At 37.0% G+C, this 24530-nt stretch overlaps 1 protein-coding gene across 1 annotated transcript in view; it reads right to left on the bottom strand.

The window, feature by feature from the left end:
- Positions 1–24530, bottom strand: part of RIMS2 (regulating synaptic membrane exocytosis 2) — a 387858-nt gene that overhangs the window by 299104 nt on the left and 64224 nt on the right. The window contains exon 3 of the mRNA XM_033063078.1: positions 24375–24461. Coding sequence (XP_032918969.1) covers positions 24375–24461 — 87 coding nt within the window. The remainder of the gene's footprint in view (positions 1–24374; positions 24462–24530) is intronic.

Raw genomic sequence — 24530 nt, 5'->3', positions numbered from 1 at the left:
GTTCAAAATTAACTCAAGCAGTTATTTACCGCAGATATTCACACATATGGCAAGAATTGCTGGGATTTACTTTTTCATAAAACCTCTCCTAAAGAATGTACTTTACACTAGACCACAGAGGATTGTAGGAACAGACAGGCAGTGCCCTCTCTCCAGCAGGAAAGACAGGAGGCTGGATGTTGGAACCCTGGAAACAGGGAGTTTTGAACTTTCTGTGCTGACAGCACTGACCCCCAAAGAGCACTGCTTTTGACCTGAGGCCTTGGAGAAGACTTCCAAAACTGAGTGATCAAACTAGAATCACTGGTGTGTAGTTTGAATAGAAGTGTGCAATATCACATGGTGCAGGATTTGAAATTTGAGGTTTTAGAATATAGTAATATGTAGGAGACAAGATGGAGGTTTTAGGGCAGAGGTTTTTCTTTCTTCTTGAACCTCTTCTTCCTGGGCTTAGATAGTACTTTTTAACTGGATAGAAAATGCCACACTGTCAGTCACGGGTGTCAGGTCATTGGGTCAAAAGAACAGTAATTTCACAACTACAAGGCACACTGGATTATAAGGCAGACTTCCAGGTTTCGATCAAAATTTTAGTCAAAAATAGCACTCACTGTAACATAGATAAGAATTAATAAACATCTGCGTCTGAACATGAAATTCCATCTCTTGTGCCTTTAATCCCAACTCTGAAGAGAAAAAAGAAAATAAAAAGTAACAACTGCAGTCATGCCTCTCTGTACTAGCCTGTTGCCTGAGCTCCCAGCAGCCACTGACCCTTTCCCAAGAAGGGGGAAAGAAGGCTACTTCATTTGCTTGTGTCACTTTTCTGTGTACCTGCTGTTGTCACTTCAAGACCAATCCTGAGTCCACAGGCTGTCCTCAGGCCCAGTGCCAGACTCCCAACAGCAGTGGCTCCCTTTTCCCTGTCAGCCCCTTCCCACCTGCCCCAGTCCCTCCCTTGGGCTGCAGCAGAACAGGGACAGGGGTTCATCTCAGACCTCTGCAGGAGAGATGGGAGAGTTGGCACTGCCCTAAAAGTCATTTGGGCAGTCAGGAGTAAGGGGCTTCTCCTCTGCCTTCTCCCTGCTTCAAAAAAGCTCACTATTGAGTGCTCCTTGTGAATGGGGCAGGACATGAACTACTACTAAGTGAGAGCTGAACAAAGTTGAAAACAAAATTTGGAAATCTGGAAACCTGGTGTATTTCAGCATTTTATACTGACAACCCTATATAATTGGTAGTTGGTAGTCTGGCCTGTTTCCATCAATAACACATGTAATCTCTGAGACCTTGCCTGCCTTCTAATTTTGCTTAACATTGCATTCTTCATTTAAAGCATATTATCTGTGCTGAACTCCAAGTTTATTTTTAGGCTGCATTCAGTTCTGTGGCTTCCTTATAATCTACAGCCTTTGTTTGTATGATTACTTGCTTACCAGTCTCACTGATGCATAAAAAGCACAAGGCTTTTGCCAAATCTTAAGCCTCATGTACTGAAATAATTTCACTTGTGTTTCCTCTTGGGCACAAGAATCTATGTAAAGGTCATAACTTTTCCTTTAAAGTATAAACTTTTCAAGGTTATATTTCCAAAATCCTTGTCCTAGAAGGAAACAACTTATCTGCCAAAATTGTTCATTATTACATCTTTTTCTGTTCTGAGAAAATGATATGTATTGATAGCTGTCAGAAGAAATTAAACAGAGGAGACAAGATTTTATTAAATATTCAGTTAGACACAATATGTGTTCAACTTACTAAGCAGAGCCACCTGAGATGAACATTCATTTAAAACAAAACACAGTATTCATTTTAGGAAATACATTTAAAACACTGTGAACTATTTTGCATATAAATAATTACTTTTTTTGTCATCTAGCCTGCACAGGTTTAAGCCAAAATTTAAGCTAAAAACATACAGCAATAATTAGGGCTTTAGAATAGCACAGTGTCTGCAACACTTAGCAAAAACTGTGTAACATGCTTTTCAGAAAATATAATGCAAAATAAAATTCCATCTTGTTCAAACTGTCTGAGCTCATTTTTCTACTGAGAACATTGCTGCCTGAGGTGCTCAGGAGTTCACTTACTAGGGAAGTTAAAGTACCCAGTACCAAGGCAAGCTTCAGAGCCTGAAACCAAACTGAACTATCCCAGGACTACAATTTCCGGACCCTATATCCCTGGTGCGACTAGAGGCCACTTTCTCTCATCCAGTCACGGGGTACCTGAGAGAAGAGCCTGACACACACATGGCTGCAGCCTCCTTTCAGGTAGCTGTAGAGAGAAGTTCATCCCTGAGCTGCTTTTTTCTCCAGGCTAAACACCACCAGTTCCCTCAGCTGCTCCTCATGGGACTCCAGACAGACCCTTCACCAAATTTGTTGCCCTTCTCTGGACACACACTTCAGCACCTCAATGAGTTTACACAAATACCTAATGATAATGAAAATTCAGTCCGGGAAACTGGTAATTAAGTTCTGCTCTCGTGAGAATTACTTCCCTGAATCACACTTGTACCTGCTGGAAGTTACAGTGGTGAAGTTTGTGAGGCTTGAATGATTAGGCAAGTTGTTTTGTTGGTTTTTTTTTAACAACATATCCAAGATAACTTCATAGAGGACTTGCAATGTGAAAATCAACTGTTTCTAAGAACTTGGATTGCTCTGCCAGCATCAAGAAATAGTTTCTATTGGAATACTTGCTTTGTTCTGGAACAGAGTTAATTTAATTCTGCTTTTCCTGATTGCACACCTTTCCAGAAATGAGAAATTCAGTCAAAAAGCAGCAAACCGTGACTCTCTCCTGATCCATGCAAAAGGCAAGTAAGAAAAGCAAGTTTATTAATTACATTATTGTACAGAAGTTTTAATCTCCTCCTCTCCAGAACATCCCTAAAACTTTCAGCATTTTACCAAAACTAAAAAAAAAAAAAAAAAAAAAAAAAAAAACAAAAAACCACTGACAGGAAGTTCTGAAACTATACCTGCCTCCCAAAAGTTCACATAAATGTTTCTGAAATTTCTAAATCTGCTTATTACCATTAGAAGGGCAACTGTTAAGAAAGAACCCAGGATGTTTAGACCAGAGGCAAGTGTAGAAGCTGCTTCTCATTTCCAGGATACACTTCACTCAAAGTTTTACTACTTGCCTCATTTCATTTCCCAGGCACAGAGCATGGATGTGGCTTTAATCCAGGCTTTAAAAAGGGTTTGTTCACTTTCAGTTCTGCCAAGTGGATTCATTTAACAATTTTTCTGCTGGTGGCAGTGACTGTCTAGTAGCACATGACATTCTTCCCTGTACTGTACACTTGAAGTTCCAGTTTTTACAGTAGTGCCAGCTAACCTGTCACTAAGTACACCCACTTACTTCTTAATGGATACTAGTCATATACATAACTCCATGTGCTGGTAGAGGTTGGGAAACAGCAGGCTGAACAGCAGTTCTGCTAATAAGAACCGCTGGAAAATAAGGTGGAAAGCAGGAAATGAGTCAGTGGTGTGTGTGCTTGCATTGCAAATTGGACAAATTACATATGGGTCCACATTAGCAAGAGCATTAGCAGCAGATTAAGGGAAGTTATTTATTCCCTTTGACTGGCACTGGAAAGGCTGCACCTGGACTATTGTGCCCAGGCTGGTGTCTGCCTGTTATTGATGGATGTGGACAAACTGGACACATTTGACAAGCCCAGTTTGTCAACAAAAAAGCAAATTATCATGTCTCAGCTCAATCCAGTGACGAGGAATGCACTAAGGAGTTATTTCACATCCGTCTGAAACTAGTTATCTAATCTAAATATTACCTGAAAAATTACAGAGCAAATTCTTCCCAGTAGTCAAAAATGCAAATCAAGCAGCAAAAGGCACTAAAATGGCACTTTGTGAGGGGGTTGAGGCTGGGCATTAGAAGAAGAATGTAGATTTAGAAGGCAATACAGCACTGAAAAAAGTTGTCCCACGCCACTGGTATTGCTGTGCTTGGAGCTTTTAAAAACTTGCCCAGATAGAGCTCCAGCTGTCTTACAGTTGTCTTGGCAATAACCATGCTTTGAGCAGGAGGTCAGTTCAGAGACTCTCATCAAAGAACATTCCTGCTGTTACATAATTGGCAAGGGCTTTATGGAATCAGACAAGAGATATGAAGTACAATCCCAAGCAGAACCATAAGGAAAAATATTCAAAAAGAACTATTTGGCTTAGCAGTGTTGAAAAGAAAACTAACAGGAAAAAAACCCCATCTCTTTATGTTTTTTTATAAACTACTGTGAGAATAGGTCTCTCAAAGTTTGACCAATGAACTCATATTTGCTGTCAACTCTGTGTAGTGCAAAGGGGAGAAAAATCTCGAGCTTATGCTTTGATATGACTATGTGTAGGCAGTAAAATAGAAATCTTAAATTTTTTTTTTAAAAATTGATGTTCAGCAATATAGAAATCTTAAATTTTTTTTTTAAAAATTGATGTTCAGCAATGCAAAATAGGACTCTTCTTAATTGAAAAATGATGGGTTTTCCAGTATTCAACTGTAATGAGAAAGGGCATCACACAAAACTCTTCAGAAGACCATAATGCTGCTTTAAGTCTACCAGATAAAGAAAAACAATTAAGCAACCAAAGACTCAAATCTAACTTGAAACAAAATCCTCACATCCAATTCTATTCAAAGCTAATGGGTTATCATACCCAGGCAGATAACACAACTAGAGTATTGAAGCCATTCACAATTCAGAGTTTTCAGCTTTCATATCAGTGGAAATGAAATATTGACAAAGTAGATGTCAGCAGAGATCTCTACAAACATTCACTCAATTGACAGCACTTTACTTTCACACAACTTTCTTGCTGGCAAGATCAACTGTCTCATTGGAATTGATGTATTATTTCTAACTGTGTGATTTCCTCAAAAAATAACTATTTTCTACTGTCAGTAGGTTTAACTTCAGGGGCACCAATCTAAGTGAAATGTCTAAGCTTAGACTTTAGACTGAAAAAAATACACTCAAGAGTGCAAATTGAAAAGGCTTAAAACACAAGTAAAAATGCTACTTTTTACTCTATGCACTGGAATTTACAATAAGTAGGAGAAATTTAAGATGGCAAAAAGAGCTCATCAGAGGCACACACTTTCAGTCCTACTGAAAGTACTAGTTTTAGCTAAACTTCCATGAACTCTTTCTTTTAAAACAGAAAGATACCATAAAATCCAACTCATTTGAATTTCTACCTGCCTTCAGTCCAAGAAATCTATGCAGAAACAATGACTCCCAAGCTTATCCCAAAAGCATGCATAGTTTCTCCTGTGAGTTGAACATGGCACAAATAATCTGATTTTCATCTGTTTAAATCAAGAAGGTAGCAGAAAATTAACTCCACACTTGTTTTCAGGTGGGAAATGCTTTCTCCCCTCTTTAAAAGTTTATAGACAGATTTTACCTAGCATTTTCATTATTTTTTTAGATATATAAAGGTTAAATATGAGCCATATAATGACAATAACAGCCCTATTCAGCAGGGTCAAATAGTGAGACATTTCACTGTAACTTTTTCTTAGTACAGAGTAAATCCTCCTGAAAATGTCAGAAACAAATCTGAAACTTTTAGCTTTTTCACCTATTATAGTTTGAGTTAGTTTACAGGTGGAGCTACCAGGAAAAAAACCTTGATTTTCATGTTTCCTTATCTCTAACCTATTAAGGAATATTTTTCTGTGATATTCATCAATATGAAATAGACACACAGGAACAGTGCCACAATTTTAAGTTAAAAAATATCTTTAGAGAGTCTGCAGAATTGACTAGAGAATAAAGAGGCCTTAAACATGGTGAAAGATTTACTTACTTACAAAAAAAACCCCTTTGTTCACACTAACAAAAATACTACCTCCCTCTCAATCAGTGAAATATTTATTTATCAATATGTTAATTTTTTTAAAAACAAACAAGAAAACAGGAAAAAAACATAGGATGGGCAAAATCTGGATCTTAAGTAAAAAGGGCACAGAGTTAAAATAAGTTCACACATATGGAACGTTATGTCTTTGGATATTTTCCCTGAAAAAAATACTGTAAAAATATCTTCAGTCTAAGTACACATATATATATATATGCTAAATCTAAGTGAATTACACTGACTGTGCCTGAAATGCTGAAGAGAAGGAAGAGATAAGAGAATGGAAAGAAAGGAATGTGGCTGCTAAATGATATTGCCCTTGGTATATACCAGGGCAGCTGCTCACTTATAATTCAAGTAGGAAAAGCCAACTTGGTTAGAGCTAATGAACATCCAGAATTACCAGATCTGTTTCTGTTTCTCTTTTCCATGCAAGGGAGAAGGGTAAAGATGTCCTGTTATGACCTAACATCACTTGCCTTGTGCTGGAGAATGAGTCCAAATATTCTCTGCTGGTGGGAACGTTGTAACAGGCTATTCTTAGAAATAAAATACGTGGTCAACATGATGTCTTCAGGTTGACCTGGCTCCATTCCCTCTTTTCCCACTTACTAGGGCTTTCTGCAAAGGTTTACAGGTCGCACTGCATCACATTTTGTTCACAGCTTATTTGATCTCCCTCACAAAATAGAAAATATTCTCCCATTGCACTCTTCCTAATGTCAGAATGAAGTACTTAATTTGGTATGACCCTAAACAAATTTTTAGCTACAGATGAACTCATGTCACTAACTCTAGTTTAATACATTCAGAAACTCAGTTTAAAAACAAAAACCACCACAAGAAAGAATGTGGGGGAAAAAAAGCCCCTGCGTTTTAATAAATGAGGATATGACTCTGTAAATGAATCAACAGAAAACACACCAGCTAGACAAAAAGCCTACCTGGACAGACAGAATTACCTATTTTTTTCCTCTTTATAATGCTCAGCATTGAATAAAACTGCAGCCTTTGTTTATTAACTTTGTTTATTAGCAGAAGTGAAACTGCTCTTTGTTAACCAGGGAGCAGGAAACAATAGCTAAGTACAATAAGCCTGTGAACACAAGAAAAAGTGAACATGAAGATGAACATCTGGACTAAAAAGGACTGACACAATTAATGTTGTCATATTTCTGTGTGGGTTTAATGATAAAGCCAAACTAGATGCATAAAAAAGGAAAAAGGAAGTAGGGAGCTTCTGGCTGTACCTGTTACTTCCAGTTTTCCTCAGAACAAAGAGATACTTGCTTCTACCTTTTCCTCAGCAGTTCGAACGAATTGCAAGATGACAGTAATTTCATGACTCTAAAGCGCACCAGGTTATAAGGCGCACCTCCAGGAGTTGGCAAATTTCGCAACTTTGTACATTATATAAGGCGCACTGGACTATAAGGCGCACTTGTTTGCGGTGAGGAGCCGCACCGTACACAACAAAATAACGAGTTAGTAATGGAATCCCGCAATCATGGAGTTTACTGGCAGGTGCTCAATTTGCAAACATTTTTCACAGATCGGTGTAGGCTTTAAATGCAGCCCCAGGCACCCTTCCCTGGGCTGCGGGGCCCTGGCACTCCCACCCGCCCCTGGTGCTGGCTGGCGCAGCTCGGGGGAGCTGCAGGGCCACCTCCCCCTCACGGCTCTGCACTGCCGCGGTGCTGTTTCCCCTCACGGCTTGGCACTCCTGCCGTACCACCTCGTCCCTCACGCAGCTCCTCAGTGGTGCCTGTCCTTTGTGGTGCTGCCTCCCCCTCGCAGTACAGGGCTCCTGCAGCACAGGGCTCCCACAGGGCTCACAATTCCAGTTGGCAAATTTCTGAACTTTGCCCATATATAAGGTGCACCGGACTATAAGGTGCACTTGCAGGTTCGGACCAAAATTTTCACCAAAAGGGTGCGCCTTAGAGTTGTGAAACTACTGCAAATTGAGACGTGGTATCTTTCGCTCACTTGTTTCTTGTTTGTTAGAATTCATCTTTTATTGAATTGTTTATTCTTCTTTTACAATCTATAATAGACAAAGTTCAAAGGTCACAACTGTTTTAAACAGGCAATATAGTAAAAGATTCAGTTTAAGAACTTTTCCAACACTTCTCTGGTGACAATAAGAAATATGGGCACTTAAAATTAAAGATAACACCATATTGCTCTAAAATTTTAATGGCCAAATCATTCAAAGCTCCCTAATTTCTCCATAGCTGGTAATTATGAGAGTAGCCACCTGTAAACAAGTAAGGTTCCTTCATAAGTCCATATGGAAACTGTGTTACAATACAAGTTTCCACAATTTGTATGCAAATATTATGGTGAATACACTGGGGTATTTTTCCCTCATCCTACATACCTGCTCATGCAGTTAAAAATTAGAAAATAGTTTCTTAAACCATTGTGAGTCTTTCTATTCCTACCACTCATTTGACTTTAAAATAAACATTCTTAGCTGCATTTTTCATTCTCTGTCCATTAAAAAACCTCTTCATTTTTCCTCTAATAGATTTTGTCATCTGATTCTTTACCTTCTCCAGCTGTACTGGAAGTGTCAGCACAACTCTGGTTTTAATGTTTAAGCATCAAGTGGGTAAGCTAAATCCATACTGTTACACACAACAGTGGCGGTCTTCCTTCTGCTCTTCACCCTTGTGACAAAGCCAACACTCCCCAGGTAATTTTAAGATTCATTTAAAATAAGATTAACCATGCCAGTTGCAATTGAAAATTGACTCTCCAAGGAAGCTACCCAAGTTCATTCCACAACTGCATTCATGCAGTTAAAAATATTTTATCTCCAGTTCCATGGCCTTTTCCCTGTGTTTGCAAACCACACTATCCCAAAGGAGTTGCTTTGATAAAGTGCTGAAGCTGTAAGAACTGAACCTCTGCTGACAACAAAGATCAGGAACAAGCAGTTGAACTTGCAGCAAAAGTAGGGTGCCAGGAACTGCAAAAATTACAGATAATTATGGTCAATTTTTTCAACTACACCTTCAACTTGAATATTTTCTACCAATTCTAATAGGAAAAAACAGTTGTCTCAGACAAACGTATTTCAAGTTCGAAAAAGTAGTCATAGTGACAGAAGGAAACTTTTAGAACTCTCTCCCTTAAGGGTAATGATGCAACATGAGCTCAAGCTTTACTGAATATTAAAAAGGACACCACCAGAGACACCTTAGAACAGGTGATACTATTTGAATCTTCAGCTCTACTGATGTCATAATATTATCATGTACTACTGCTGCTAAGCACTTTGGACAACTGAAAGTGGAGTTTTCAGAAACTGTGCATAGGAACAGGGAGCCTTTCTGCATTCAGTCTCACATTGATGACAACCAGCATCTGTCCTTAATTTCTATAAGAAATGGTCACAAATGGTCAGGGAAGATCTGTAGCCTGTACATTGCTCTAAGATAAGCACATCAGGCATAGCATTATAAACATCCAGAATGGTGGCACTCTCAACTACCACCACTTGCAGTTGTCTGTTAGAAAATCCCAACCAGAAACCAAAAAACCAAAATGTCTAGAGACCTGTAAAGTTATTCAACCATAAAAGACACCCAGGTACACACACAAACAAAAAAAAAAAAAGTCAGAGCTCTTTGCTGAAAAGAAAGGAAATAACATCTCACAACTATTTGCTTTCTTTAACAGAAAACTACTTTATTATCTGAAATTGGGATCATTTTGCAGTTATTACGGCACCCCTACTGTGTTATGAGCTATGCAAAACTCAAGACTCCTATTGGGATATTTTTCCATACACAGTTGATACAGGATATACACAAACTTTCATACCCTATACAAGAATTCTCACCTGAAATCTAAACTCCTAGAAATACACTTGGCTCCCATTAAAGTTTCCTTTACAGTTTATTTGTATCCTATCATAGATACACAAAGTATCTATGATGATTTTTTTAGTTACATGTTTCATCCTCATTTACTTGAATGCTGTTTTGAAGCAGAAATATTAAATTAATGTTAAAGCATTACAAATCTAGTTGCCCCTTGGTAATCTCTACATTTTTGCTGACACTACTTATTTTAGGGATTCTATTAAATACCAATTTTAAGGACTGACACATATGTAAACATTTTAACTACTATAAGTTATTTTTAGATAGCCTTATTAAAAGTATACAAATTACTGTTATATCTAAATTATTCACTCAGAAGTATCACAGTTTATCCTACATTTTTCTTGTTTTCATAAATGACACTTTTATTAACTTTATTCTAAATTTCCTTTTAAAGGGATACATTATTTACCAAATGTGCTGGAAAAAGAGGCTACTTCAGTTCTTGACAATTAAGCACATTGCAACATTATTACATTTATAAAGAGCATTCCAGGAGCGATAGTATTTCTCATAGACACTCGGGTTACTTTTTTTTTTGCATCATCTGTTCACTTAGTATAGGAAACCATTCACTTCACACCTGTAGTTTTAGAAATATCCAAAATAACTAAAGTACTGTGATACACATTTTTATCCTTACTATGAAAGGAAAAACTACTTTTTCATTGGACAATTACACACATAGTCAAAAAAAAAGACATGCTAAATAATAGGTCAGACTGTCTCAGTCCCGAAATGTAACACCTCCTGACATTGCAGTATCATGATTAGAATGAGTTCATTCCACATTGTTTACAACATTCATGAGCATTTTCAATTATTAAGTAGCCCCTATCTTTTTACTTCTGTGACAGGAGTACTCCTATCTTGATAATTTTCCTTTTCTTACAAACAGGAAATAAATGTGAGCAATGCTGGGAAAGCAAGTGTAAGCAAGTCTTGGTTGTGCTCAACACATGGTTGTCTCAACTTTACCCAAGCAAACTACACCAACATGTTTGATGCTGAATTATCACCACCAGAAGTGGCGTTTGCAATTATTCCTGATACATCTTTGGTTTTGACTGTGTCAGTACTCTTGCTGTAAAAGCAGCACCAATGAAGCCACATTGCTAGCAGCACTGTGGGAGGAGCGCCTCTTCAAACAGTTTTCCAATTCTCAGAAGACTTATTTTCCATACTGCTCATATTTTTAAAGTAACAGAATGTAAGGTCAAAACACAAATTACTTTCATCATGCTAATATTTTTTTTAAAGAGGAAGGTGCTCAGAGAGACAGATGTTCTCAGCTGCAGCAGGGTCTTTTTGTAAGCATGAACAAAGTGTGCAATGATTTTCACCCCATCATATCTAACTCCATGCCTCCATACCTCCCCTTTACTGAAAAAGGGCATTGAACTCAAACTTCACTTCTCAGAAGTAAAATAGGCCAATATCGGCTGCAACAGTATTTCCTCATTTCAGATGAATAGTATTTGATAAAAATCATTCAGTAAAAGATATGAAATTTGTTCATCAAAAACAGTCTAAATACTTAATCTAATACTATTTCTGACAGGTAATGCTTGAGTTTTCCAAATAAGTGCAGTTGGACAAAACCACCCTAAGTAATCAGTGTCAGAAGAAAGATCAGAATTTAATCCTATATTGAAATCCTTTAACCTCTTAATTAAAGCCTATTAATTAACCATTAAGAGCTCAGAGTTACTGGGTATACATGAGGGTTGTAAGAGAATGAAGCCAGGCCTCCAGCTGGGCTGCTGCCCATTACCCCAGAGTGAAGGAAGCTGCAGCACCAGGTCCTGGAGCTACCAGAGGGAGAAGGGACACTGACACCTCTGAATATCTGTTCTCCTACAGAGTTTGAATACTGTTGTAAATATAAACAGATTTTACTCACATTTGTTTTAGCACAATTGCACTTAAGCAAGAATAAATCTTAGTTCTGCTCCTCATCAAGCACTTATTCTCCTGCATCATAGTTCTTGGGTTCATACATTTTATATTTTTGAATTATTGATCAGGGCACATAGATTACTATACTGTTATGCTATCATGTAAGTTGCTGAGAAGCCTTTTTTTTTTCTTTAAGTGATACAATCTGCAGGTCTAATCCCTGAGTAGGTAAAATGCAAATCAAACTTGGCAGACTCAGGCAGAAGGAAAGCCTTATTTTATAATGTGGTTTTCCTTTTGATCTTTCTCACAGAGGTACCTCAACTGCCATGACTTTGTAAAAAATCTACTATTCTAATTGTAGACATTCTGGAATAAAATGGGGGTGGGGAGGGGAAGAATATTTATAATCCTCCCTACTGCAGAATATGGTCAACTCCACCTGTACAAAAAAAACATGCTCAAAATCAATCGCCATTTTTATATTTTATGTCTTCTGTATCAAAACTGACCAGACATTGTTCAGAGATGAAAATATCAACATAGATATATTTCCAATTCTTTCTGCTATTGTAACTAAGCTGCTACAACAGGATCTTTGTAACAATCACCTTGCAACATTGGAAGAAAGATCTTTCTTTAAATATGGATGCCCAAAGAAGCAGCTGATTGTATCTACATCTTACTTTCATATTCCCCTGGCCTCTAAAGGTAGAGTCAAAAGAGGGACAAAGGCATGGGTGTGATACCACAGCCAACACCTGAACAAATCACCAGAAGAGATAAAGTTGTGATCCTTGGATTGCCACAGCTCCTCAATGTTACATGTCTAAGCAAAGGAAGAATACTCATTTAATGTACATAAGCAATATTGTAACAGTCAGGAAATGGGAAATGTATACAATGGAGTGTCAAATCCAATAGCTAATCTTTTTAACAATAGTTTCCAACAGAACACCTAGCACAATATTTTCTTAAGAAATTCAGTATAGGTACTGCAAAGAAAAGAATGCAGCAACATCACTAGATTTGGTGAAATATGACTACAGTATGCTTGCTACTTTAAATTCTCATTTAATCTTGAAACAACCAACACACTGCTAGTTCCAAAGTTACCTGTTAATCAGATTTGTCATACAAATACTAGTGGTTTTCACCCCATAGGTGAACACTGCACTAGAAAAAGTAAAACTTGTTTAGCCCTTAGGCACATGACTGGGAAAAGGGGGTGTCCACAACTGTTCCAAAACTGTTTTCTAACACAGTCTGTATACATGGATAGAGTATGCCTGAGATTAGAGGTCTTTTGAGATTTCATCCTGCTGACAAAAATAAAAGTTGTTTGCTTAATATCCCTCACACTGAAACAAGAAAATCCATTTCCTGTAACAAGCCTATTCTTACTAATCAACTGTTGAAACAACATATAAATGGATGCAAAACTTCCTAAAGGATGAGAAAGAGGCGACATGCAGGAAGAATAACTTGAGTTAATAACTAGACCACCTTTCAAATTTTGGAGTAATTGAATTATGTTAGTGTCAAATCCAAGTCAGCCTCAGTAAAAACTGGATTTTTGTTTCTGTGACAGTGCCTTTTTTTGCTCTGTGAGAATCTTTACCGTCTGTTAATGTTATTCATAGATGAGACTTTGTACCCAGTAGTATTCCTCCTCACCCCAGGCTTCTGATCAACTCACTCTGGCACCATCTGTCTGTGTTTGTTCTGAGTCCAAGATACTCCAGGAGCCACATCACTATGAATTTACTTCAGTTTTCTCTCTACACACAGAACATAATCAGAAAAACATCTTTTGGAAGAGATAAGTAGATTTCCTACTTTTTAAAAATCAATATTACTTCTACTATCATCACAGAAAGCACCCATGAGTGCACAAGTAAAAGCAAATAAGAATAATGTTGAAAAAGTAAACAGGTACACTAATCTGTAAAACAGAAGAGCTGATGGAGGGTTTCATGATACAAATATTTTGTGGGCTGGTCTCCTTTTGAAGCATACCTGAACATTCTGACTATCTGTTCAATTTTCCCCAAATCTCTGAAACCAGAACTGAAGACTACCACCACATAAAAAAGTCTTTGTGATAAAAGACAATTGTCTCATCTAGTATATCTTCTATAAGAAAACATGGCAGAGTTCCACATCCTGTAGTCAGCCTTTCTAAATCAGTCTAATCCTTTCCTGTCTTAAATGAGGGAAAATAGACACTTCTTTCCTCTAACCTTGCTCCCCTTCAATAACTCTTCAATTAAGAAATTAACATTTAATTGTATTTTTATTGAATTAATTGAGAAAATAATTACAACTACTCCTTATCAAAGGAATAAAACAAGACAACAAGGATAACATTTTACTCATCTTCACTCTGAAAATGGTATCACAATCAACCACTGCAAATACATCAAAATAAAAGTACACAAGTAAGAGAATAAACCCTCCCAAAGACAAACACAGCATTAACTCACAGCTATCAATTGAACAGAAATGTTGTTGAAAGAGATTGTGAGTTTAAAAGCATGTAACCAACATTACTGAACTTCCATCTGTAAAGCTCTGCAGCTGGAAAGCCTAATTGTATTTTCAGCAAGCCTAATTGTGTTTCCTGACTCCAGGGGACAGGAATTCCCAGGATGCTGTTGACTGACAGGTCTGGTTCTGCTTTCAACCTGCAAGCAAGCAAAAATACCTACTGCTATGTGAAACAGTATGAAAGCCATCAGTGTTTCCACTGGTATCTTTAGCAGCTGGAAGTGCATTCAGCACTTCCCACAGCTGGGTCATTTGTAGAAGTCATTCCAGAGGTACAGACTACTCTCAGTACCTGCATTCAGTAGCAAACCTAAAGATGTATGGCTTAGATAACACAGGTAACCTTTGTGAAATACCAAACATTTTCAGTACAAAGAAATTCAGAGTTGGATGGTATTGACCAGATCCATTTCTAGAGGTACTGGCACTAACTGTTTCAGAACTTGTTTCCTGGTTCTAAAATCTGGCATTAGTTCGTGAACCTAATTGTTGATTTTCCAAGAATTCAATCCAACATCTTGAGGGCATTTATGCAGTTATGGTGTAATAATTGATTCAGTCATGATCACTGAATCTCTCCTCTTTTACAAACTTTTTTACATCTTTAAATCCAAATTCTTCATCAGCTGTCTTCCCAATTCATCCAATAATTAAGGAACTTCTAGTTATTTCCAGAATTTTTTCAATCACTCAATAGCATGTTCAGCAGAAGAAATAAAGATATCTTTCCTTTATGTTTTCTTACTAACAGTTTATATGGAAAAAGACCAAAAGAATAAAATAGGGATTACTGAGATAAAGATACTGCTCTCAAAAACTTATACAAGTTTGCACCTTTACATTAGTCATACCCTTACTCATGTGATATTCAACCTCTGTATCCTGGGAGATTTCTCTTTGGTAAAAGCCATGCTGAGTTTTTCCAGGTAAAATATTAAAAGGATGAAACAGAAAGTGATAAGGAGAAATACATTGAGGAGAAGTACCAAAGGATTGCTTTGATCTACAGTCTCATGCAAAAGGTTTAAAGAACCATCCCTGGAGAAAGTAGCTCTTAGCCTATAATACCAGGTGAGCCTAATTACAAGCATTGAACACACCAGAAAGCTCAAGTCAGCAATTTTCATAAAAACAGAAGCTGCAATGCTAAAACAAGCCCAAGTCAACCATAATTGTTTTTTCCTTGTGATGAAAGCAGACACTCATAACTCTGCTGTCTTGTGTGAGTGCATCCTGAACATACTCTACATTTACAGTACTCTGAGGGTGGTTGCATGACTCACAGAAGCATGGCTTCAGGGAAGAGAGAGATCAGTTCCATTAAAGTCTAGCTAGTTCCAAACATCTTTTGATTTTATGATTCTGACTGCTAAGCTTATTATTTTCTCTTGGAAAACCCAGCCAAAAAGAACACTAACCTACAAGCATTTATTGACATTTTTAAACCAGATCATGCAGAAAACACATGTGTTGATCTATTCTTCAAATCCTACAGAATTGATTTAAATTTAAAATGTTTAGATCACAGAAAATACTGACAAATAACAAACACCTATGGTGAGGAAAACTGTAAGAGTGGAGCACCCCAGAGAGCCAAAATAAAATACATTGGGAACCTGCCTAAGAGATAAGAAAATCGTTGAACTAGAAAAACCAAAGTCTTGAATTCAAAGAAGATGGGCTATGAAAACAATTTTTGCATTTTTAAAAGGAATTGTCCCAACTAACAGGAGCCCGGAAATCTCATGCACCAAGCACATATACACCAAGTCAGTTAGGTTTCAGATTTGAATTCTATCTATACAGGAAGGCTGTAGAATTGCTGAATTCCCAAGCTTTCCTTCAGTTCCTAGCACTCTAACTACTTCCTATAGCAAAGTTTTTGTGCTGGGCTTATTCCTAATGGGAATACTAATTCAAAATGAAAATTTACCAGAGGGCAAATGACATAAAGCATGTCATGCAAAGTGATTCAGATAATATAAATCCCATGGAAGTTCAGATTTTGGTATTTCTTGTGTTCACAATCAGAATCACAAACCTGACCACAATTCATCAGGGTAATATCACATGTAATTTTTACTTTCTATCCACTTATGAGAAGACAATTGTTCCCTGCTTCAAGAGAAAGACAAATGTATTTTAAAAGCTGATAAAATTTTCCATCAATCTAGCAAAACATAAGAACCACAAGATATTCTCTTTTCTTTTGCTTAGTGTCTGCCAAGTTATCTCCATGAGCGTAACTAAGGTTATTTTATCAAAATAGAAACTAAGAAGGCTAAGAATACGCTGCTTATTGCAATACTTCCTTAGTTAAAAGTAAAGAATTTCCAAAAACTTCGATTTCCCTCAAATTGACCTAAATAAAAAATTATGTACCTTGAATGGCTGAAAAATTATAGATAACAATAAAAGAATCTCTATACATAGCAGCAGCTGTGGGTGCACTGAAAAGTCATTTCTAAATTTAAAATTTTTTCTATAATGCAGGTCTATATTTTCAAGAATAATTACCTGCATTTTTTTCATATTTTTACCATAGTTTAGTCAGAGTGCCTCAGCAATAAAAGCCATTTGTCTGCCAGTTTAGTCACTGACAAACTAGGAAAAAAAAGTCCAGCTTTCATCCAGCAAGTCAAAATCACCTTATGCCACTTCTTGGAATAACCTTACTTGGAACAAATATGACTGCATGTAAAATAGGGTTCACATCACTTCCACTCACAGAACTTAACATGCCCAGTCATTTTAAGGAGAATGACATTAAATTATCATGAATAATATACAGCCAGTGGAGTGCAACAGCTGAGGGCTGATCTTCTCTAAAAGTTTTGACCTTCCTAATAACAAGACTTGATAAATCATATCAATTGATGCATGATCTTTATCATTAATCCTTCACAGAACGAAATGCACAATTCTTCTTTGGAAAATAAAAATTAAAGCATTCATTGGGGTTACAGATCATGACAAAATGACTGCACAGAGTATGCTTTGCAAGAACACCTTTTGCCACTGTCCTAAATGTTGCATTGAAAACTGAGGTCACCGATTCAGCTGTAGGCTTACCATGGTTTCCTCTTAATGTAAGAGTATCGCTTCTGTGTTGTTTAAGTTAAGCTTAAGCCAGCATTTTCTAAATCTATTTGCTTATCTCATTCAGACAACCTGTCATCCCTCTAGGGGTACTGTCTATTTCTTTTTGAAAGCAGTTCAAATCAGGATGTTGTCAGCATATTAGTAGTGCCACAGCCTGTGACATTCACAAACTCTGAGAAACTGCAAAAATTAGAGTGAAAACACTTCCCACAAAGCTCTTAGGAGCTGTTCTACATTAATGTGTTGCAGCCTGCATTGTCTTACACTTCCTGCATATATATGTGGAAACACTCCCTTCTTCAATCAGCATCTATTCTTACTGAACTAATCATATTTTGTAGTTCTGCTAAATTACAAATCCATGTATGTTTAGGATTAAAATAGATCAGTTGGGTCACAATTAAGATAGATATTTCTCATCACTATATTTACCTGTTCCAAACGTGTTTATTGTTGTCTGCTGATTAAACTGAGTTCCACTATATTTACAGAATCATTAAGGCTGGAAAAGACCTCCAATAGCAAGCCCAACCTTTGACCAAGCACCACCATAGCAACTAAACCATGGTGCTAAGTGCTACATTCAATCTTTCCTTGATAACTTCCAGGGATGGTGAGTTCTCTTCCCCAGGCAGCTTGTTCCAAAGCTTAACAAGCCATTTCTCCACTGAAAGGGTGTCTCAACCTCATTAACATTGTGAACAATCCAACCAATATAAATACAATTTTTTGTAGTAAATATTTTGACAAAAAAGGTCCAGGGCAACTATCATGTCATGTTGCAAATGGTAAATTTAATTGTCTCAGTAACAGATGTAATAAATCAGAATCAAACAACAGAAGCTGTTTTGGTACCTCATATTTCCTGCAATATAGAGACAAAACCAGTTTCATAGTTGAGAGGTATTTTGTGGGTTTCTATTTTACTTTGAAATAGCTACAACCTCCCTGTATTTTCACATATGTAGCAAATTCAAATTTTAACTCATTTACCCCATTTTCTTTCGATCTTACTGCCCAAGAAAACAAACATAGTAGAATGCTATACACTTCTCATGACTCCAATGTCACAAGTGTATTGGCTGCACAGACTTATTTTCCTCTTTCTGGAAATTATTCTTTCAAGGTGAGTGTGTCTTCAACAGGTTTTATCAAGAACCAGTCTGAACAGGAACTGCACTGACTGCAAATAAACCCACAGAATATAGATATACAGTGCAAATTGTATTAAATAATTCTTGATGTGGGCTTGCTATCACATGTCCATTAGATAATTTGAAGACATTCAAAACTACCTAGCGGTTGGCAGACATTCTTTATGCAGTAAATTTAGCATTCAAAATTAATGGTCCATTGATTTATGTTAAGTATTTGAGAAACATCTATTTTAAGCAGAACTCATTCAAAATTCTTATAAACAGAAAAATTTACTGTTCTGCTGGTGTGTTCTACCACAATAGAAAATTTAATTTACAGAAAAATATACAGAAAAAGGTTTTACTGGGTATCATCTTACAGTAATTTTCAGTCCTCGTTTCCTTATATGACCTACATGACTTGCAGAAAAAAGAAAGAAATATCTATTTATTGACAAACCATTTTTAGCAGAAAGAAACTAGTCATTGTGTTAAGTTATGTACATTTTTAATTCTCTCATAGAATTAGTCTTGTGAAAGTATAAAAAGGTAATAAAAATGTGTTTATTTAGAAATTTAGCTACAAAAAGCATTATGTGTAATGACTTTTGATGCTGTTTTTTCTACTGCTCATTAATAATGTGCTCATAACTATCAAGGAAAGAAGAGAGGCTCAATTTCTGCTGTCAAATTCAATGATGGTCCTCTAACAGTTTCTTAGCAAGCAACCAAACTTCCAGCCTGAAAATAAACAAAAATGTTTATGGGAAAAGGGAAAAAAACCACCATATTTTCAATACTTTGATATCTTTAAGCAGCAAACATGAGAAACTTTCCTAAACCACTGCTTAAAAAACACAGAGCTCTCATACCTTGAATACTGTGACGCTGATCACCATTGACTAAAAAAGATTTAATCGGGTTTTTAAAATGAGAAGACAATGACTACCAGAAGCAGTTCCTAGCAGAGAAGGAAAAACTGATTCTGCATCTTAAAGGGAAAACTGTATGGAATACAAGAGACCGCATGGAACATCACAAATGTTTAAAGGTTATATATTTTAAAGATAAATTATATAACAAAAGACCACTTTCCATTGAAAATATCAGGAAGTAGTTTTAAAGCAAACAAAGAGTGACCATTTCTCTTACAGATAATTAAATTGTAGAAATCATTTTCATCAAGTTCTGAAACCAAGCATACAGGTAGGTTTAAAACAAGGACTGCAAATAACTATGGCAAACATATTCCTTATTGCCAGGAATAAATCCAGCAGTGTGCATGCAGTCACTGCTTCAAGAAGTCACTAAAACAACCTGTATCAGAACCTTTCTATGCATACTCTTCTCCTTATGTGTGTTCTCTGGCATCCATTGCTGAACACCACCAATATACATTATTACAGTAGCAGAATCTAGTGTCTTCCAGCATGAGGATTCCTTAATTGTTATTGGAGATTAACACCATTATATAACATTCCAAGACTGATGCAGAAGAAAGATAAAAACCCCAAGTCAAACCCTTAGGCACAAGATCACCACATCCTAACGAGGAAATACCTGAACACACCTTTTAACAAATGTATACCTTAGGAATCTGAAGAAATAAAAATTGGCAGCTGATTATTAAGCATCAAAAATAGTTGCTTCAGGGGGGCAGCTAAGAATTTCTACTCTAAGTATTAAAATATGAAAATCTCAAGCGCTGCTGATAAAATTCATGCTGAAGTACACATATCTGGACATAGCAGTATTCTTCATCAAGAAACATATGCAAGACCACTCTCAATATCAGAATCAGAAGATGACAAATGCAGAGGTGCATAACATCTGTGGGAAAGAAAACATCACTTCCATCTTTAAGTATAAGGATCAACAGACCCACAGGCTGGTCAGATTCACCTTGATTCCTGGGAAAGTGATGGTAGAACTAATCCTAGGAACTATTTCTAAAAAAATGAAATACAAAGAAGTGATCAGGAGCCAGCAGACATTCACCAAAGGGAAGACATTCTACCAATATAATAACCTTCTACAATTAAATGACTGTATGAGGAGAGCAGTGAATATTGTCTGTCTTGTCTCCAGTAAGGCTTTTCCTATGGTGTCCCAAAATATCATCATAGAGAAGCTGATAAAGTACAGAGTGGATGAGCAGACTTTGAAGTAGAATGAGAACTGGCTGAATGGCTGGGCCCAGAGCAGGGAGATCAGTGGCATAAAGTCTAGTTGGAGGCCAGCTCCTAGAGGTTTATCCCAGGGATCAATACTGAGTCCAGTCCTATTGAATACCTTACTGATGTAGATGATGAGGCAGCAAACTACACAAAACTTGAGGATGATACCAAACTGGGAGGAGTGGCTAATATGCCCCAAGGTCATGTTGCCATCCAGAGGGACTTTAACAGGCTAGAGAACCAGGCTGACCAGAATCTCACAATGTTCAACTAGGCAGAATGCAAAATCCTGCACCTGGGGAGAAACCACACACACCAGGGCAGGCTGGGAACTTCCCAGCTGGAGAGCAGCTCTGCAGAAAAGGACCTGGAAGCCCTGGTAAAGTCCAGGTTGAACATGGGCCAGTACGCCTTGAGGAAAGGGAAGAGAATGGCGTTTTGGACTATATTAGGCAAAAACATTACTATGAAGCAGGAGGAGGTGACTCTACCCTTTATTCAGCACTGGCAAAGCCACACCTTGAGTTCTGTGTCCAGTTCCAGCCACCCCAGTTAGAAACATGGGCATACTGGAGACAGTCCAGCAAAAGGCAAAAAAAAGACTGAAGTATTCTCACATGAGGACAGACAGACCTTGAACTTTTTAGCCTGAAGAAGAAACAGTTCAGGGAGGAGATCTTATCAATAAATACAAATACCTGAAGGAAGGGTGCAAAGAGAATGGATCCAGGCTCTTTTCAGCAGTGTCCAGTGACAGGATCAGAGGCAACAAGCACAAATAATCACAGGAAGCTCTCTGAGCGGAAATACTTTTCATTCTAGGTGTGACTAAGCACTAGCACATGTATCTCTTGACCAGAGATTTTCTAGAGTCTCCAACCCTGGATATATTCAAAATTCAGCTACACATAGTTGTAAACAGTGGCCCTAGGTGACCCAGCATGAGGAAAGCCAGGCACAATGACCTCCAGAAGTCTCTTCCATCCTGTGATTTTGTGGTACAGAACTCGTGTCTAAGAACATCAGACTAACCCTACCTCTGCCCATAAGGACACATCGTCAATGGTTCTACAAGAATACCTTCCCCAGAGCAAAAGAGAAATCTGTAACATACCTTGTTTTCAGATACTACTAACTCCTGTTCTGCCATTGCTCACTACATTTTGTCCTCCTGTAAATAAGCCTGTCACTGTAAATAAGCTTTTTCCTCAGTAAAGGTGATGAAAATTTCAAGTAGAAAATGTCCCAACATGTATGAATAGTGGTAAAATTTCTACAGACATTTATCCTCCTTCCCAGTGTCCCACAGTGTTCCCCAGTCCAACACTTCTTTGTAAGCCAATAATGTCAGAAAAATAAATAGAATTTAAAAGTTGCACCAATTGTACTTCCATTTAAAATTTACTTCCCTGAAAATTTACCATAATCACAAAAATAAATACTGATAATTATTACTTTAATGAAATTACCACAAATAAGGAGTGCTGGAAGATACTTTTGAAAGTCCCTTAGTCCACTCTCTTGTTCCAGCACAGGACCAGCTAGACTTGTCTAACATTTGCCAAACCTGCTCCTTAAGAATTTCACAGCTTCCACACAAGTCCTAAACAAAGCATACAAGTATTTTAAGTTTTCTTTGCCTTAGAAGGACCTCCCTGCCAAGCTCAGTTCTCCCTAATGCAACTTAAGTGTGCTCCTTTTCAGCTTCATCATGAGGTGAACATGGAAACGTGATCATTTCCTTCTATTTTTCAAGAATGTTCTGTATAATTTACAGACTTGTCCATCTCCTTCATTCCCTGGGATCTTCTCTTCAGAAGGTTGAATTAACTCATGTGTTTGATTCTTTCCTAACACATACCATGTTTTTTAGACACCCAATTATTCATTTGTAATACTCTCCACTGAAGTACAACCGCTCCACATAGTTTTTGAAGGATATGCTATTCCAGGTGAGATGCAACTAAAGCCTCACAGTGTGACTTTTTTTCAAAGTGTTTCCTGGCTAGTGTCTGTACATTCCTGTATGACATTAATCTCTTTCAAGATACTGGCTACAGCTCAACTTACATACTATCAGGGCTCCCTGATTCTCTGCCAGAGAACATTTCCCTAAACCATTTTTCTTTGTCAACCACAAACTACCCCTACAGAACACGACTTTGCATTTTTCCTTTTGAATAGCATCATAACATCAAAACCATAGCTTGGAGTTTTCAGGATAATTTTTTAACATAATTCTGCCATTAGGTGTTAACACAAGGCTGGGAGAAGGGTATGTATAACTTCAGCAAGTATATAAATTAATTTCTCAGCTATATAATAAAAACAGTGAACAAAACTGGTTCCCAAAGAGGCCACCATTCAAAAGATCCTTCCATAATAACAGTAACCATTTATTACTAGTTTTTGTTAACTATAACTCATCTGTTTACACTGCCCATATAGTATTTTCAGTTTCTTGAAAGCCATGTGCTTCATGTGTACAACACTAGTGAACAGAACAAATTTTGCTGTGTTAGGGAAACTGGGAATACAAAACACTGAGGTGGTGTGAACAACATGTAATATTGCCAGTATCTAATTGCAACAAATTCACTATGTATACTGTACACAATTTTATAAGTAGTTAAGTGACAATATCAGAAAAAAGTTCAGAATAATACATTATAGAATACCAATTTTACATCCTATTTTCCCATTTTAATTAATGAAAATTTTGTATTGTTTAAAAACAGCACAGTTTTCATGACCCACAAGTATCAAGGTCCACTTACATATATATGTATTTAAAAATAAAAATTTATTCTACCTGGAAAGTAATTATCAAGTTATATGCATGCTTAAAGCTAGTTAGACATGAGTTCAAAAACAAACATTTCTTTTATTACATCAACTTAAAAGGCATACACCTCCAGAAGAAAAAAAAGAGCAACTTAACTGTTTAAAGGTTAAATAATAACTGAAATACACTTTAGGAATTTGAAAGCTTACAATAATACTTTTTAGTTTCTCTTTATTAAAGGAATATGTCTCATCTCCATGCTCTAAAGTCCTACACTAAGACTGAATGTCATAGCTTTGCCAGCTTCTGTTAAAATTATGAGATAGCAAAAAAAAATACTGGCTTAACCATATAAAAGGTTCACAGGTTAAATACTGGCTCCATCAGTGAAAATTTCCTCAGTTTTGACCAACCCAAGATTTCACCTTATACCTGCTGAAGTTGTGAACCTTTACAGATAATCTAAAAGCATGAGAAAAGTGACATGGCGTTTTCCTGGTCCTTACAAAGCTCTTACAACATTATGCAGATTCACATAGCATTCTATGCATGACTGACCACACATATGCATAGACATGCTGTAAGTGATGCTACAGGTCTCATTCCAGCTTCTCATGCACAGAAAACACATCACCAGAAATTCCATTCATATGGAATTTCTGCCAAAAATTTAAAAAAAATAAGAAAAAATATAGTAGCAACTCCATAACTCCTTAAATTGTACTCTAACGCAATCACTTAATTTTCTGATAAGGAGTGCAAGACTTGATTTTCAGTTTTCCCTTTGCAAATGAGGGGTTGGAAAGCAAATGGTGCTCAGCTTGTAAAATGCCCTCAGCTGAATGTTCTAAATGGGCAATTATTTTAAACATACTCTCCAGAATGTTCTAATGCTATAAAGACATTACTTAATCTACAGAGAGCAGCTTACTTACGTCTGGGGCTCCTTTTCATTTTGCTGTTTTTGCTGTGGTTGAAGAACGTTATTTACCAGCTCAGTGATCCCACTAAAGGGAAACCACCTGTTTAAACAAGCAAATAATGTGACTGAATAACCAATAAAACCACACTAGTTTAAATGTTTTCTTATC

The sequence above is a fragment of the Catharus ustulatus genome, chromosome 1 (assembly GCF_009819885.2).
Source record: "Catharus ustulatus isolate bCatUst1 chromosome 1, bCatUst1.pri.v2, whole genome shotgun sequence".
Lineage (NCBI taxonomy): Eukaryota > Metazoa > Chordata > Aves > Passeriformes > Turdidae > Catharus > Catharus ustulatus.
This window is presented reverse-complemented; position numbering and strand designations above follow the sequence as displayed.